Raw genomic sequence first — 18,433 nt, forward strand, 5'->3', positions numbered from 1 at the left:
TTAACCATTTTAAAGTGAACAATTCAATGGCACTTAGTACACTCGCGATGTTATGTAACCACTGCCTCTGTCTAGTTCCAGAACATTCCCATCATTTCAAAATAAACCGCTGTCCCCATTCGACAGTTACTCCCCATGGCTCCCTCTTTCCAGTCCCTGGCAACCATGGGATTGCGGGATCTGAATCCCGTCTCTCTACAGCTATCGATTCTAGTTATTTCATATAAGTGAAATCCTACAGTATGTGGCCTTTTGCGTCTGGCTTCTTTCACTTAGCGTGTTTTCCAGATTCAGCCACACTGTAGCCTGTGTTGGTGTTCCATGCTTTTTCATGGATGAATAATATTCTATCGTGTGTACCCATCAGTTTGTCTAATCACCTGTTGAGAGACACTCAGCCGTTGTGAGCAAGCCCGGACGAGGATTTGTTTGAGCACCTGTTTTCGGTTGTTCGGGGTAACCTACCCGGGAGTGGAATTGGATCCTATGGTTTTTTTATGTTTAACGTTCTGAGGAACTTCCAAACTCTTTTTCCTCTTCCCGCATTTTTATCATCATCCTTCCTTGATGGCAACAAGCATCTTAAGTAAGCATACTTTCCCATCCTGAGCCTCTTAATTTGTGTCTTTTGATGTTGTGCTTCAGTGAGGGATTGCAAACCCTGCTCCTTGTTGTCCTAGAGATGGAGTTATTTGGAGCTTGAGAAAGAAAATATTTGGATAAACTATAAACTCTTCTTGGTGTGACTGAGGAGGAAGCGGAGCTGACAACCACACCGTCCCCGCAGCACGGTCTGTGGCATGGTGGGCATTGCAGTAGGACTCAGCCAACTTCCTCTCACTCAGTGCTCAGGACGGCTCCACTGTTAGGCCCATTTTGCAGATGAGAAAACTGAGTTGTCTCCCAAGAGCTAAGTGCTTTTCCTGTGGCTCCAGAGGATTATCCATTAGCCTCTCCTACAAAGAAACTCCACAGGTTTCCTGCCAGTAGTGAATCAGGAGCTCATGGTCTATCGTGACGGATGGATAAAGAGGCAATTAGAATACAGTGTAATAGATGCCGTGAGAGGTGTCACAATAGGGACTCCGGGACCAAAGGAGGATCATTCAGCCCAGCTCCGGGTGACAGACTTCCCAGAGGAGATAAAATCGAAGCGTATTACTTTATGTGGAAACATTTCTGACACTTGGTAAGGTTTGGATCTCCCCCATCTCCCTTCAGTGCCAGCATCTGGTGATTATGTTCCCAGGGCACAGGGCCTGGCACATGGTAGCTGCTCATTAAACACAGGCTAACAGACTCGAGTGCTTCTGCAGGAAGAGCTTCTAACCCCTGTCACACTGTTATGTGACTCCTATACCTTGGGCCTACATTTTGTCTCACAGGCTTTCTCAATTCAATATGGCCCGGGGATCAGGGGAAGAAGACAAAGAAAGGCCTAGAATGGCTTTTGTGGTTCTCTCTGCATCTGCACAGGCTCCGTGTCCACGCACGAGAAGACAGGAGAAGCGGGGGAAGAAGGCTGGGGAGAGGGGCAGGAGGTCGTGCAAAGGGCATCATGAAGAGATCCTGGCGTGCCCCGCTCAGGAGACTCCAGGGTTGTGTGGAATTCTGAGGAAGAAACTAAATGAACTGGTAAACCACTTCCTAAAAGTGTAATTTCTCTGTCCACCTCAAGATGGTATGGGTTGCTTCAGTGCCTCTTAGGTGATGGCTGTGTGGGGTCTGGGGGTTCACCTCAGGCAGCAGACACAAGAAGCAGCAGCTTCATGGGAAGGTCTGTCTCCCAGCGGGTAATTCTTGCCTGTCTGTACCAGAGATCATCCGTGCAATCTGGCCTGCCTTCGGTCAGTCACCTCCGGCTCCTGTTTGCAAAAGGAGAATTGTAAAAATTCTTAGGAGGCCTGGAGGCCTCGCTCTAGAAGGCAGAAGCTGCCCCAACGTGACTCCGGCTGCCTTTCCATACACATTTCTTAAAAACTTCATGTGTGCCTGGCATGACGCTAGACACCACGGGGAATTTAAAAACGAAACTAGAGAGCAGCTGGCACAGATCCCACCTTCCACCTGGGAGGCTGTACGCACCTGGGAGCGAAGCCGGGCCCTCGCATGCGTGGTTCTGAGCAACAGCCTCTTCCCCGGGGTGAGAGTCTTCTGGGATCTCAGCTCACAAGGGCCACCACCCAGATTTGGGACTGTGCCACTCTCAACATCCCCGATGCCTGTGTCCTCGGGCCGGCGGCCTCTCCAGGCTCTGACCCACTGGCCCAACCATAAACTGTTCCTCTGGGCTCCACCCCAAGTATGGAAGCGCGACCCACAGCAAGACCTTCTGCCCAGGGGTCCCGGATGCCTCCACCTGCTGCTGTAGCCTGACCTGTTACACCACCTGTGACCTGGCCTGGTAGAGGCCTCTAGAAAGCACATGTGAGATAGGCAGGCTCAGGGTTGAGCATTTACAATGTGTCAACAAGAAGCAAGGAAGATTCCTGGAGGAGAAGCTCTCCGGTAGCTTCCAGGCAAGTGGGACAGTAGGCGTGGCACAGCTTCTGTGCCTGACCTCCCTGGTAATCTCTCCCTCATTGGGGAGGGGAGGCAGGAGAGGGGGAATGAAATTTTCAGCTCTGGTAATCTCTCTATAAACCATGATTCCAGAGAAAGCCCCTAGGCCACCAAATCCTCCTCCTCTCACTCCCAGCCACCAAGGTCTGCACAAGGTCCATCCTTGCTGGGGTTCCACAAGCCAGAGCACTACTCAGCGGATGCCCCGGAGGCCTGGTGGACCTAACATTTATTGAACATCTACTTAGTGCCAGGCACGGTTTTGCCGCATTATACAGATTATTTAGCTCCTCTGATTTCCACAGCAGTCCTGTGATGCTAGGGCTCTCCTTACCCTCATTTTACCATTGGAGAAACAATTTCTGAGGTGAGGCAGCCATTGAATGGAGGAGGGGCCGGCTTCGACCCCCACTGGTGTCCCTAAAATAGTACTGCAGGAAGCGTGGGGGTATGGAGAGGATATGCTGTGGAACCAGAGAGCCACAGATCGAACACAATCTGGCCACTGGTCACCAGTCACGTCTACCTCATGGGTGTTCAGTTCTCAGCCTCTGATGTAGGTCTTGCCTCTCTTGGGTGGACATCTTGTTTGGTTTCCACAGACCTTGTGCTAAACGTTAGCAGTATTTTTCCATGGGTGGGCTAGCTACTGAGGGTGTGTGTGTGTGTGTGTGTGTGTTTGTGTGTCTGTGTGTGCACAGAGAGAGAGAAAGATGCCTTTGAACTTGTGCCAACTGGAAGCAGCTTTAGTTACACTTGTGACCCCAGATTTGAAATCGGGATTAGTACCACATTTAAGAATACAGAGAGGAATACAGTGTGGCTGGAGCCGGGAGAGAAGGGGGCCGAAACTCACTAGCCTCCTCAAGTTTCCTCACACAATAATCTGCCTTCAAGGTTGGCCACGGAAAACACCGTCTGAAGGGCCTTGGGCCCCATGCATCACCAACCACTCTCAGTCCTGACCTTGGGCCTTCAAGTCAGAAGAGGTGAGGTGGCCTGGGACAGGAGAGAAAGTTTCCCTGTAGCAGCCCTCCTTCTCGAGCCACAACCCGGAGGAACCTTGCCCTGTAGCCCTGGGCCCGGCCGCTCACTGGATTGGCAGCGCTAGAGTCGGGGGCTTGGAGACAGGCTAAGGGCGTGCCCGGCTGGAGTGAGGTGTTTGTGTGTTGCCATGGTAACAGTAGGAGGTTGGAAGGCACCGGATCTGGGCCACCTTGATTGGATTCTTTGTCTGAGCCAGCTGTGCTTTCTCGAGCTGCTGGAATGCCTTTATTCCCAGGCTCACTACATTTAATCATCCTACTCTCCGGGCAGATGCCAAGCCCAATCACACCTTCCTTGGAGCCTTGCCGGGATCTCTCATGGAATTGACAGCTTCCTCCTTGCTGCTGCTTCCATAACCACTTGTTTGCCTTTCCCTGCGGATCTTAACTCATCCTGCTTCGTGGTTCTTCTTCTATGCTCCTCTGTTTCCCCAACAAGAAGTAAATTCCTGAAGTCCATGGTCTACATCTTTAGTTCAGCTTGGAATTCCTTACCCAGGTAGTTAGCAGGTTTCTGCTTCTTAGGAGGCAGCATTGTCTGGAAAAGCCTAAAAAGGAGAGAAGGTCCTCGTGCACAGGGTAGCTACTGGACGTACGTGCGGTGAATTCAATTTGCTGCTCTACTCTGGAGAGTGGAGATGGCAGGTCTTGGCCCCTTCAGCCCCAATTGGGTCAACAATGCAGGCTCGGGGAAGGAAGGAAAGAGCTAGCAAGGGGAGTTGCTCCCTCTAGGAAGAAGCAGGGGGTGCCTTTTGCAGTAATCACAGAGATGTACATTAAGAGTGCTACACACAAGCATCCTCTCTCCTCCGTCGGCCTGGCAACCAGAAATTGCCAGATGAAATGTACAAGTCATGTACATCAAAGTGTGTCAGAAAGACATCTAACCAGGGCTTTTCAAGAACCTGGTGGTAGGTCGTAACATTCAATATGGTGAGGTCAAGTGCAATCTCCATTTGGGCCCACCGATCACTGCTGTCATCTTGTTTCTTGGTACTGATAGCCCAGCTGGATATTCAGAAATAGCCAGTCACCCAAAGAGGCCTGCAGAGCCTGCCGATACTCTAGAATGTCCAGAGCATCTGGCATGTAAGCATTCTGAGCTCCCATTGAAACCCTGTCCTAGACCCAGATTATCGAAGATCCAGTTGGTGGATTTTCTTCCGAGTATCTTCTTCCTTCTGACCACAGTGCTGTGTGTGAACTCAGAAACCAGCATGGCAGAGAGGAATGCGCACTGGATATTTGGGGGAAGAAGAATGACCACATCATCCTTGATCATCTATGACACCTTGAGTGTTTAATCCAGTGAGTCTGTTTTCTCACCTATAAAAATGTCCATTCATTAATTCAGCAAATATTTTCCAAGAGCAAACATGTCCTAGATGCCACAATAGAAATAGATTCTGTCTAGAAAGGAAGACAGATGATTAAATCTACTATTAGCCCAAAAGCAGGTATGGGCTATGGTTAGCAGTATGAGGACAGTTAGGGGTGCTGGGCAGGGGGCTCTCACCTGCATGAGGTCATGGAAGGCTTCCAAGGGTAACCCTATTTCTCTGAGACTCCAGTGAATAGAAGCCCGGAGATTTGGTGGTAATGGCTGGAGTGGGATTGGGGGAAGCTGGGGGTTCTAGAGGGAGAAGCTTTTTGAGGTCCCAAAGCTCAGGGAGTCAGAAAGTAAACTGAAAAGATGACACGTCATCATCGTTTGCCTCGCTCTCATGGCTTCGTGGGACTTAGTGCAGTGCAGACAACGTCACCCTGGGAAACCAGAAGACTGCAACCCTGTCTGCCCTTGGCCGCTAACCAGCTTTGCAATTTTCAACAAATTTTGAACAAATTTCTGCTCCTTGGTTCATTCATCTGTGAAATAGGGCAAGAAATTCCTCCTCTCCTTACATTACTGTAGGTTGAGTAAAGAAATGTTTGCAGAAGCCCTTAAGAAATTAAAACGAGTTCTAAGTGCAAGGTCTTTGACAGGACTTCCCCCAGTCATAAATAAACACAAGCCCATTGGGGCATCAGTTCTCAGACTCGAGAAGCGAGCCCATTGGGGTTTTATCCCCACCACCTGCATTCCCAAGGGATCACGAGATAAATTGTAGTTTCTTTCCGATGGGTTTGGTGATATTTCATTTCAGTTCATAATCAGATTTTGTGCAAGAAGGAAAGTAGGCTATTAATAAAACTTTGTTTTTAATTGTAATGTTAGTGATCACTGAGCCTGGCTGGAAAGGGCAGACTGCCCGTGAGCCCAGGAGTGGGGGCTGGCTCCTGCACTGTCCCCGACTCTGGCCACCGCACACTTCGGATGACCAGAGGGTTTGGGTTAAGAGTCCATGGCCTCTGAAACCCTAATTCTGCCGTGTCTCCCCAACTTTCAGGGCCTCCCTGGCACCCGTGACAGCGAAATTGGGTTCAGCTTCAAAGCCCTCTGCAGTTCCCCCAACCCTGCCTGAACCACCTCGTTCCCTCTCTTCCTCAGGGGGTTTCTGTGTGTGCGGGCCTCTCACCTGTACCCTTGCTCCCCCTCCCAGCCAGCTCACCCCAACTTCCCTTTCCCCACCCAATGGACCGACCTCCCTGTGACGAGGAGATCCCGTCCACACAGGAGTCAGAACAGCCTCCCACCCCAGGATGCAGGGGACCTCCCGCTTTCGACCCAAGCCAGCATTGATCCCTCTCCCTCCTAATGGTGTGTACACTTTGGCATTTTCTGATATTTACTTTAGTCTCTAACTGCCTTTATTATATTTGAGAATTAAAACTTGGAAGAGCATTTTCAGTTTATAAAAGAACTATGCATATTATTGTTTGACTTTCAGAGCGAGGCTGAGGGGGCAGGAGGTCAGTGTGATTATTACCTTCCCAACTGCAAAGAGGGTGCTCACGGTTGGGGGGGGGTGTGTGCAGGGACCTGCATGGTCTCTGTTTCCTGACCTCTCCCAGGGTCGGGACCTCCATACACCTCTGGGCTCCTCCAGCCCTGAGTGGATCACATAATAGTTTCTTAACTAATGTTTCTTGAAATGAAATCCACATGCAACTTCAGGAAGAGTAATTCAAATGGCAGATTTTATTGATGGAAATAGTTGCTGTAAGTTCTGCCGGCGTCTTCAGATACAAAGAACAAGACGCCTGCAACATTGCTGGTCTTATGGTGATCCCGTCAACAACCCAAAGGAGACTCGCACACATTCCATCCAAACCTCCCCCCACCCCACCCCGGGGTCAATCCAAGGGCAGGCACAGATGCAGGGAGCATTCCCTCTGCTCCCACCAAGCAGCCGGGGCCCCAAGGCCTCCTGGCAAAGGATGGAATGTGCTTGTCAGAACTTGCTTAGCAGGGAGCACATGCTCGGCTAGCCCTTGAAAACCAGGGGCCATTTGGGCAAAAAGAAGATCCAGGCTGCCCAGCACCTCTGCACAGCCAAGTGGGGTAGGGGTGAGGGTGGGGTCCGTCCATCCAAACTAGGGTGGAGACAGGAAGACCTCCCAGCATGAGAGCCAATGTTCCAAGAATTTCAGGCCTCTTTGGCAACCTGGAAAAATTGAGGTGTGGCCTTTTTTTGCCGTGTCCTAGCATCTGCCTGGAATGATACCGATTATGGCTCTGGGTATCTGTATAGTTCCTAACAGCCTGGGAGTGAGCTCACGTACACTGTCCACTTTGACCCAAGGACTCTGTGAGGCAGCTCACTATGACTTATTTGTTTCCCCAGGAGGTATGTCCGTGTGATGGGACCTTCAGAATCACACCAAAGGAATGAGACAAAGGCACTCACCCAGTCCTGTCCCCAGTATCCTTCCATTCAGACAAAACGTCTTAGCACTTTCTTATTTGTCCAAATTTTCCCCCATTTGAGATGGAGAAATTGAGGCCCAAAGCAACTAAATGACCTTCCCAAGGATGCACACTAAGTCATAAGTGAGAGTTTGAGCTGACTTCTCCCGCAGTCTCTGAGCTTCCCCTCCACTCATGGCTCTCAGTCTGTCTTTCAGCCAAGAATTCAGCTCTGATGAAAACCTACAGGAGCATAAACAAAGAAAACCAGACTAAAGCCAGAGTTGGAGCCCTAGAACCTCTCTCCTGACTGGCAGAACTGCCTCTCCTATAAGAACCCTACAAGGACGCCCCCTCCCTCTGTGGCTGCTGTAAGCTAGCCCCCAACACTGGGACACCGGCCCCTCCTTCTAACAGCAGAGGCACGGCCACACCTTCAGACCCTTTGCTCTATCAAACTGTTTCCATACAATGTCCTACTTCAAGACCCTGATACTGAGTTGGTCTGAGTTTTAAAAATAAATAAATAAATAATTCTTCTGGGCTGCTTATGGGAGATAAAACCAAAAAGCTGGTGTGGAGCCTGCCAACAGGCCAGCCCTGGGGCCACCCATGGAGAGCTGGAGCCAAGGTCTGAGTTCCCCAGCCCCGCCCACCCTCCCTGCACTCCCAGACGTCCCTTGTGCTTTCTAGAGGGTCTTCCATAAAGCTCTGAGGTCTCCAGGCAAGGATGGAGCAGAGGTGGTGGAGGAGGAGGAGTAGGGGCTGAGGGAAGGGTGTGTGTGTGTGTGTGTGTGTGTGTATGTGCACACTTGTGTAGTGCTATCTACCCACACCCCACCTTCCCAGGACAATCCCCAGCCTAAGCAGTTTCTTACACCCTCACTCCCAAATCACGTATTTGCAATACCTATAAGGCTCCTTTGAGAAGGGCATTTCAGGAGCCAAGAGGAACACACTCGGGGGCGCGGGGCAGAGGATTAGGGGTGGGGGCGAAGCCAAGGTCAATTCCACAATTTCTCTTAAACAGGAGTTTAGGAGGAGCAAGCTCTTTGCAGGAAGGCCCCTAAGCCTCGTTTGATGAGACTAAGACTGAGACAGTGTATCAAAGGAACAGGGCGCTGTCCCTAGACGGACTTGTATGTCCTCCACATTCACCATTATTTACCAAAACTGTTAAAAAAAAAAAAAAAGAAAGAAAGAAAGAAAAGAAAAGAAAAGAAAAGAAAAGAAAAGAAAAGAAAAGAAAAGAGGGGCGCCTGGGTGACTCAGTGGGTTAAGCCTCTGCTTTCGGCTCAGGTCATGATCTCAGGGTCCTGGGATCGAGTCCCGCATCAGGCTTTCTGCTCCGCCAGGAGCCTGCTTCCTCCTCTCTCTCTCTCTGCCTGCCTCTCTGCCTACTTATGAACTCTGTCTGTCAAATAAATAAATAAAATCTTTAAAAAAAAAAAAGAAAGAAAGAAAAAAGAAAAAATAAAGAAAAACCACAAAACTGTCCATATGACATTAGGGATGCAGATGGAAACCCATGCAGACAGGAAGTGAGAGGGTCCGTGGTCCTGGAGCTCGCAGTCCTCCTCACACGCACCCCTGCCCCCCAAACCGGCTGGAGCCTGGGGCCCAAAGCCTGGCGAGTCAGAGATATCCCACACCGTGCATTCCACAGGGGTGAGTTATGCCTGGAATGAGAGTATTTCTGCTTCCTCCCTCTACGATTTGGCCTTTATGTTTTCAGCCTTAATCTTATGGCAAGGTAGCTTTTCGCCTGTCATTGCCCTGAAATTTAGTGAACATCAAAGGAAAGGAGGAGATGGAAAAGAAGGGAAAATTGCATCGGTATTGCTTTGCAGTGGCATAATTGTATATCTGTGCCACCCCATTGGTTTTCAACTATTTCAGTCTGTAAACTTCTCTTCCACCACCACTGAGAAAAATCAATCAGTCAGTCACTGGGCCGTGGCTGCGAAATGTGAGAACGCGCAGTTCTCTAATATTAAGGAGAATTGCGCGACTTCCAGTTTAAGGCCTATTTTTTAATGACCCACCCGTGTGGGAGACCCTGAGTCACACAAGCGCTTGATTGTCTTCTTGCTTTTCCAGAAAACGCTCTTTCCCTCCGAGAAGAGGTGACGTTTGCGGACTTAAGTGTGCGTCCTGCGGGGTTAGCCACAGAACGCTCCCTTTATTTGGGGAACAGGGAAGGCACCGCCCGTCCCCACCGCCTCCCTACTTAAAGATGACCTCAGACCCCAAGCTCACACTTTCCAAAAATAAAGCGGCACCCAGGCGCTTCACCACACCCACAAAAACTGGCTCCGAAATGTTTGACCAATAGGTTGGAAAAGGGAAAATGAGAGCTGTTGTAAGCCAGGTAATTCACGGTAACCATGGCTACGGGGTTTATTAGCACTAATACCAGGATGTGGTCAGATCAGATATAGACGGCAGCAAACACGAATGTGAGTGCTGTCAGTGTGTGCGCTCAGAAATTCTCCAAACTGGAAACTGAGCCCCTAATGACTGTGATTCATAGAGGATAGGGTGGGGGATTTGGGGGTTCGGAGGGTGGAGGGCCCCATCCGTTCAAGAAGCTCGGGGTTCTAATTTTAGCTTTAATTCAGCTTTCCAGCGCAATCCTCTAACTCTACTACCTTGCATTTCGATCACAATTTTCCCTTCTGGGTGATCTTTCCTGTTGTTCCTTCACAACAATCTTGAGAGATATCTGGGGCAGCGAATGGCCTCTTTTCTCAGACCAGGAGAGGGTTCAGCCAGCTTGCCCGGTTTGCCCAAGGTCAGAGGGTTGGAGGACAACCAAGCAGGGACTGGAACTGGATCCTCTGACTCTAAATTCCATATTCTCTGTGCTGCACCCCTCTGCCAGCTTTTTGTATTGTACTCGGGACATTTTGATCCTCATTCATCTGTCTTGCAGACATCCCAGATCCTTACTATGTGTCTGATCAGCCAAAGATCAAGATTCTGGAGGTGGCTGGCGAGTTCGACTTGCCTTTTGATTTTTGTCCTCATTTCTCCTTTTCAAGCCCCTCAGAAGGAGGGCCTTGCTCTCCCCAACATACATTACAGCACAAAGAATAGGGAACGCAGTCCCGTACTGTCCATGGGCTGCGGGCTCTCAGTGTCTCCAGGTACCAGGTAGGGGACGAGACCGGGTGAGCCTGGCAGGGTGGGGACAGGGCGTGGGATGAGGGTTGAGGAGGGAATGCAGGCCCTCCTAAAGCCCCAGCAGACTGCAGGTTGGTGGCCAAATTTGGGGGCTAGCTAAAAATTAATAATTTTACATGAAGTTAGAGGAGGGGAAAAAATAACATAGTAAAATAAAATAAATAAAAGTGCCTATGGGTTGGAAATAGCTCTTGGACTGTCTGTGGGCACTCACAGGGACTTTCTGGGATTTCTGGGATTTTTTGGGATCTGTGACCTCTAGGATTTTCTGCCTCTGGGTTCCTGACACCTGCTGTCATATGTGATACTGTATTTCTTTTCTAACATTTGTGACCCTATTAAAACATCAGCTCCTTGAGGTCACAGAAGACACCTTCATCAGTCAAGAGGGTATCCTTAGGATGTGACTTTCAGATGTTTGGTGGGTGACGGATGCGGTCAACACCCACATCGTCTGAGAAGAGAGGGTCTGGAGATGGAGCACAGTTTCCTGAGCATGGCCGCTGGGTAACAAGCGTAGGGGTCACAGCAGAATCCTCCAACTCAGATCAGACGGCAGTCAAACCTCTTCTGACGTTAGTAGCTCTGCAGCGTCGGGCAAATTACTTAAATCTCCAATGGACTCAGTTTCCTCCTCTGTGTAGCGGGGATAAAAAAGACCCACCTCCTGAGCTGTTGAACCAGGCCACGTCTGTGAAGCCTTGACGCCACGCACAGAGCTGGGGCACTTAGAATGCAACAGATGGTGACTTTTTGATTCGGCAGATTATTCCCTGTGTCTGTGAAAGGTGATAAGACATTTTGCCAACCTTCTGTTTTGAGGCTTTGCCTCCTGAAGTATCTGTGTCAAAAGAGGCCAGTCAAAGAAAACAAGTGAGCATTCTAGCTGAATGGGGAGGAGAAAGGGGATCGTAGCAGACAAAACAAGGTACCCCTGAGAAACTAGATCCTGGAGGTCAGAAGGGCTGAAAGAGGGAGACACAGCTAGAAAGGAACAGAAATTAAGTTAGCAAGAAAGCAGGAGGAAGGCAAACGCGTTTGCCCTGATTCCTCAGGAGTTGGCTAACTAACTCACTTCTTAAACCAGTTCAGGGAAAAACTGATCAAAATCTGATTAAAACATGGATACCTGAGTGGCTCGGTCGATTAAGGGTCTGCCTTTGGCACAAGTCATGATCTCAGGGCCCTGGGATCGAGCCCTGAGTTGGGCTCTTTGCCCAGTGGGGAGTCTGGTTCTCCCTCTGCCTCTGCCCTTCCCCCTTCTCATGCTCTTTCTCTCCCTCTCTCTTGCTCTCTCAAATAAATAAAATCTTTAAGGTCCCCGCTGTGTGAAATACACGTAGGTCAGATGCTTGGCACACATTATTTCTTTTTGCTCCTAGCGATGCATTCATTCGCCCCTCCATCCACCCCACAAGTACTTCCTGTCGACCCGCCTTAGACAGGACACTGTACCAGGTACTGAGGAGAAAACAATGAGGTACAGTGGATAAAGACGCCTAACCCTCTGAGAAATGTGCTACTATCTCTGTTTACAGGAGAAAAATTCTAAACTCAGAATGTTTACGTGAACATTGCCCAGACTCCCCACCAGTGTGAGCAGAAGAGGCAGAGTTCTTCACTGGACGTTTTCTAGGTTAGGGGTAGGAACATCAGGAAATTTCCATGTGATCTCAAGGACGTGAACAGGAGGAATTTGTTCACCTGCTAACAGGTTGCAGGGGGGATATTCAGAGCACTGCTGGAATTTTCAGAGAATCAGAGAGACAGCATGTCTTATTCTAAAAGGTGACTGAGAAGGTTAATCATGAGTGTACAGCATGGAGCCTTTGGAGACAGTGTAATTAGGGATGAGACGAGACCAAAAGAGGGACGAGAAGGAGCAAAGGGGAAGGAAGGGGATAGCGATCCCAGGCGTCCCTCACAGAAAGCCAGAGAAAGCCCAAATGGAAACCTTTTTAAACTCTTTTCTTTGTTCTTAAATTATTTTCTAATTATTTCCCTGGGATCATCTTCGAGTAGAGCGAAGATGTCTTCCACCTCCCCTGTATTTCCTGGCATAGCTTAATTAATACTTGATTGATTGAAAGATTGACTCACTTGAACCTGGAGTGAAATGGAGCTTTTTAATTTTCTTTTCTGCTGAACCTGAAATAGAGCATATAGTAATTAGGAAAAGATCCCTTGTTATCAGAAAGTCCCAGCTACAATGGGCTCTTTATAACTGAGCAAAAGGAAGGTAGGTGATAATGTGGGCGTTGATAAAGCACACCCCCCACCCCCTACTGCTTTCAATGATATGGAATTTTCTTGATCATTATTTCCACCTGAAATGAGTGAGTTGGCTGGAGGACGTGGCTGGATCGTGGGCTAAATGACAGGTCATTGTCATCAAAGTCCGGCCACAGATGTGACTGATGGTCACGTTTTTGTGCTCTTCCTGGCCCCAGCTCTCTCTCCCTAATGACCTTGGCTGACTGATGCACATTTTTTCGAGATCTCTTCTCCTTCAGGACCCTCGGGTTAGGTGGCATGGCTTCCTTCATTGATCCAACTACAATGCAGACTCTGGACATCCAAATGGAATGAGACAGGTCAGGGCGGTGTTCTCCTGGAGCTCAGCTCCCATGCAGGAAGACAGTCAATACATGTGCAAACTGAAGTTACCAGAATATTCTGTTCGAGTGGGAAATGTAAGGGTGGAAAACACTACAAAGGTTAAGACAGGATGATGTGGGAGAGGTGGACTGGAGGCTGGGCTTCTCAGTTAAAAATGCTTCCTGGTAAGGTTCCATTTAGGTGGAAATGCATCTGAGCTGAGCCCTGACTGTTATGAAGTGGTCAGTCATGTAAAGACCTGAGAGTCAGCATATCAAAGAGGCACAGAAGGTCCCGAGGGGGTGGGCAGTCCTGAAGTCAGATGCATCCAGGACACAGAGAGTAAGAAAGGGGAGCAAGATGAGATTAGATGAAGGAGACACTTGTGGGATCTGGGAAGGGTTTTGACTTCACTCTACAGGTCTCAGGAAGCCATGGGGTAGTGGTGGGGCGTGGAGGGGTAGGGGTGGGGACAACATTGCCTAGCTTGTGCCGGGAGAACAGCCCATGGAGAGGGAAACAGAGAAGCAGATACTGGTTGGGAAGGTGTCTTGGTAATCCTAGCCTTGGAATGGAGAGGCATAGATTGGGGGTTTATTTTGGAGACAGAGTTTATAGAACCCACTGATGGGGTGGGGATGGGGGTGAAGCAAAAGGGATCTCCTAATTTCCTGGGGCTGCCATAGCCAAACACAAGCTCGGTGGCCTGAAGAGCCAAAATGGATCTGTCTCCCATTTTTCTGGAGGCTAGGAATCTGAAATCAAGGTCAGGTGCTTCTGAAGGCCATGAAGGAAGGATCTGTTCCAGGCCTCTCTCCTTGGCTTATAAAAGGCCATCCTCTCCTTCTGTCTCTTTCCATGGTCTTCCCTCTGTGCATGTCTATCTCAACGACCAAACCTCCCTTTCTATGAAAGACATTGGTCATACTAGATTACGGGCCCTCTTCACTCCAGCACGACCTCATCTGAACTAATCACATCTGCAACAACACTGTGTCCAAGTAAGGTCACATTCTGAGGTACTGGGGACTAGGACTTCAACATAAAAATGTGGGGGGAAGTGAGACCATTCCACCCTTAACTGGGGGAACCGAGGGTACAGTCAGTCTTCTGCTTGTTCTGAGACTGAAAGAAACCATCCCTTCATCAGCTATGAATTAGCACCTACTGGGGGACAGGCATTGAATGAAGGTGTCACATTGAACAGAAGAGTAGGAATCACTGGCATGTAGGATCTTGCAGCTGAGGGCAAGAGAAACAAGTCAGCAAGTCCTGTGTATATTAGTGTATGGAGAGAAAATATTCATGTAGATGACTTTTTGTACTTTTCTGTATTCTTATCATCTTTCAGAGAAAACACATCATTGTAATACAGTAAGATAAGGACTGTGGAAGGTTAGTGGCTCCGTGAGGTCTCCGAAGAGAAAGAAAACAATGTGGGGAAGCTTGGGTGTAGGGGGCGCTGAGAGTCCCAGAAGACCTCCCAGAGGAGGATGAGGGCCATGGTTCTCCGGTACATGGGCCGAGGGAAGAAGGCGAGAAGACATTCCAGGCAGATGGAACGGTGTGTGTCACCGCATGACAAAGGAAGAGAGCAGGAACGTTCTGGAGAATTCTGGAAGATGGGGTCATAAGGATGGTGGTGGGAGATGAGGCTGGGATGATAGGAGGGACCGGCTCATGAGGGATTTGTCCTCCTTGCTAAGGAGCTGTGATTATCAGGTAAGAGAGGAAGAGCTGAAGAGAGGCTGAGCCGGGACACGTGACCACTTGCAGACTTCAGAAAGGCGAATTGTAGGAAGGAGGAACCAGGAGCCAGTCTGAGAGTTTGGACAAATATGATCGCAATGGGGACAAAGAAAAGGGCCTCTGTACTTCCCAGACCCCTTTCTTTGCCTCTCCGACCACTCTCTGCCCTCTGTACTCACAGCCAGAGCTGCCCAGCTTAAACCACGCTTCACCTTGGACTCCTGGACCCGGGCTCACAGGCTCCCAGGCCCTGGCCACCTCCTCTCCTAGGGTCGGCATAGCTCCTTCCCCCTTCAGAGACTTTCCTTGATGTCCTGACCCCTGGAAGGCCCTCTGCAGACAGCTGGATCCCCGCCTTTCCTCGGACCTCCGTTCAAAGTCATGTCCACACGGGCCAACCAGTTCATTCCTTTAAGCACTAACAACACAGCTCGGTTTATTTGTTTGTGCCCTTGTTTGTTATCTACCTTCGCCCCGTAAGTAGTTTGACCACATCTATGTCATGCCTGACTGGGACTGTAGTGTCTAGGACAAGAACAATGCATGCTAGGAGCTCCCCAGTCCACTGGCAGAAGGAAAGAAAGAGTGAGGAGAAGCAGGATGGTGTAGTGTGGGGGGAGGAAGGAGGTCGCGCCCTGCTCTGCCCAGAGGACGGAGGGCAAAGAGACTGTATCCAAGTCCTCATAATGCTGCTTCTGATGGACCCCTGTATGTATTTTAATTCTGAAATGGTTGCTTTGAAAAAGAACGATAAGTGGAACAATTTAGAAGGAATCTTCTTACTATAAGAAAACTAGAGAAGGGGGGGTGGAGAAAATGCTTTTTAAAGGAGACCCATAGAGTCAAAGTCATGACTTCAGAACCATCCCAGTTCCAAAAAGACAAACAAAATCATTATGAGCTCAGGAGCTGAGGGATGCTCCTTCGGAACAGCCTGTTTGTTTGGAGTCAGATAATAAGGGCTCACAGGAAGGGCCAGGCTCAGCTCCAAGAAGCTCTACGTCTACTGTCTACTGACTCAGTTTTCACAACCGCCAACTATTATCAAGTCCACTCAACAGATGAGAAAACTGAGACCCAGGGAGCGAGGGGAAGTGACCTGCCCCGTGTGATACAATCAGTGAGTAGCAGAGTCGGGATTCCAACACAGGACATTTGGTCCCAGAGCCAGCACTTGGAAGCACTTGGCTAAACCCCTTTCAGGTCAGAGCTGCAAACTCTAGGAGAGTTGTTGGCCTCATTGCATGTGTGTGTTAATCTCTACCAACACTACCTCTTTGCTGCTTGTGTAAGTCAAGGATGGGCTAACTGCTTTAGCAAATAATCCTCGGAATCGGTGGCTTTACCCACCAAAGGCTTATTTCTCACTCACTCCTGTTCACTGTGGTCCAAAGGGGCGCCCTGCTGGCAGTCATTCACAAACACCTTCTTCTCGGCCCATCCCGGGGGCCTTGAAGTTCTCTGCCGGGTCCTCAGCGTCTGGCCAGCCAGGGAGGGTGGACGAACCTAGAGGATCTTGGGACAGATTTCAAGAGCCAGACCCACGTTCCTGTGGCCAGTACTCGGTCACGTGGCCCTACAAAGATTTAAGGGAACTGACGAGGACAGTCTAGCCTATGCCCATGATGAGGTTAAGGTGGGCATCTTGCCAAGAGCTGCCTCAGTGTTTTATTTTTAAAGACTTTCATAAGGGAGACCTCGGCAGGATGAGGTGCTGGGAGCCAGAAGACATTGGTTCTGGCCCTGACCCCACCAATGGTCAGCTGTGTGACCTCCAGCAAATCACAGCCTCTTTTGGTCCCAGATTCCTTATCAATAAAGTGAGGGTACCCACCGAAAGGACCCCTATCTGATTCTTCCCATTCAGAACGTCCATATGATAAAGCATGGTTTTCTTATTCTTAATAATCACGGTGCCTTAGTCATTTTTATATTGATGACCTCTGTGTGCCTTTGTTCAAAATTGCAACCATAATTATAACATTGATTCAGAGGGGTAAACCTATCTATTTTCCTCTAATCCTCAATATCTAGTTGCACACCATAAATGTATACACCGGAGGGGGAGAGAGCTTCCAACTTTGCATTGGAACTAGTTACTTGAAACAATTAATTACACCAGGGAAAATACAGGTATCTATTTCCTCATGCCTGGAACCACATTGAAGTTGTAAACACAGTTCTCCACAAGCAGATTATTGCTGTGATCTGACCATTTTTGTACAAAACAGTACTTACATCTATTAGAGGCATCTGAGCATGGCAGGTTAGCAAGCTGAGAACCGTCAAGAAAATATATATCCAGAATGGCAGAGTTAATGACTGCTGAATGAGAGTCCTCTCTGTGCCCCCACTTCCAGAGCGCCCTGGTTTCTGAAGTACCTGACATTATTGTCACCGCTGGGATTTTCCAAGGACCGCAGGGGCAGGGTTTGGGCAGACGGGGTTGGAGAAGCCTGGGGCTGAACAAGATATTCCAAACCTCCAGGAGAAATGGCAGGAAGTCAGGTAGAGGCTGATGAGATTCTTATCCTAGGAAAAATAAAATATGCCAGACTTGGAGACCTGACCAGGGACCAGGGTTGGAGGAAGAAGAGGGGAGCACAGCCAGGGACATGTCCTCACGGCCCTCTGCCCCAGAGCTCGCCCACCACACCTGCTGGAGAACCCGAGTCAGGCCACTTGTCCCACCCTCCATGCCCACCCTCATCCCTGCTGGCATTTTCCATTTTCCATGAATAACTGCAAGCCCACCTCCCACTCTCAGCCCCACCAACCTGACCTCCCTCACCTCCATGACACTCTTCTTTACAGAACACGGATCCATTCTGTCCCCTCGTTGCTGAAGCCCTATGGCTCCTACAGGACACACCAGCCACTAACATGGCTTACAAGCCCTGTGGGGGTGGGGCCACCTGCCCCGGGGGCCTCACGTCACCCCCGTCACCCCCATTCCCTGCCGCTGCGTTCAGCCACACTGTCCTCCACATCCTTTTCAGAAGCAGCAGTGGGTCCCACCGTTCATCTGAGAAAAGGCACAAAACACTTATTTCCCTGTGTTTCTAGAATTTGGGGGGACACTTCATAACGTATTAACCACTGAACGCATTGTTTCTGCTTTAGAGGCAATTCACTGAAAAGGTGAGCACTGAAGAAAAACCTAGCATACCTAGCATGTTGCCTGAAAATGCTTTAGATATGTTTATTCTGTGTTTTGAGACTTCTCAGACACCCTGAGCATGTCTTTGTCTCTGTACTGACCACGTTTTTGTAATTCAGATCTCAGTGAGGCCGTCCCCACTCACAGCCTGCCCATACCGCCGTGGTGGGCATTACTCCATCACTCAGTAACATCACGGGCTTCTCTTCTGGTCACGCTTTCCATATTATACTTTAGCACGTGTCTGTGGGATTCTCTGATGAGTCTTCTTCCCACACTAGACTTGAAGCACCAAAAAGGACTGGGACCCTGTCTGCTTGTTCCTGGATACCCAGGACCTGGCAT

The 18,433-nt window shown here is 49.4% G+C and overlaps 1 protein-coding gene across 3 annotated transcripts in view; it reads left to right on the top strand.

Annotated features, from left to right (window-relative positions):
- The window catches only part of KIAA0040, a 34,679-nt gene that overhangs the window by 8,293 nt on the left and 7,953 nt on the right, over positions 1–18,433 (top strand). The window contains exons 3-4 of one of the 3 annotated variants that reach the window (XM_082704449.1): positions 1,386–1,635; positions 8,906–13,605. The exons of the other annotated variants lie outside the window; for them this stretch is intronic. Of the exons in view, the coding sequence (XP_082560575.1) occupies positions 1,386–1,635; positions 8,906–9,067 (412 nt within the window). The 3' untranslated portion in view covers positions 9,068–13,605. Of the gene's footprint in view, positions 1–1,385; positions 1,636–8,905; positions 13,606–18,433 lie in introns of those variants that run through there. 3 annotated transcript variants of the gene reach the window in all.

The sequence above is a fragment of the Mustela nivalis genome, assembly GCF_964662115.1.
Source record: "Mustela nivalis genome assembly, chromosome: 16".
Classification (NCBI taxonomy): Eukaryota; Metazoa; Chordata; class Mammalia; order Carnivora; family Mustelidae; genus Mustela; species Mustela nivalis.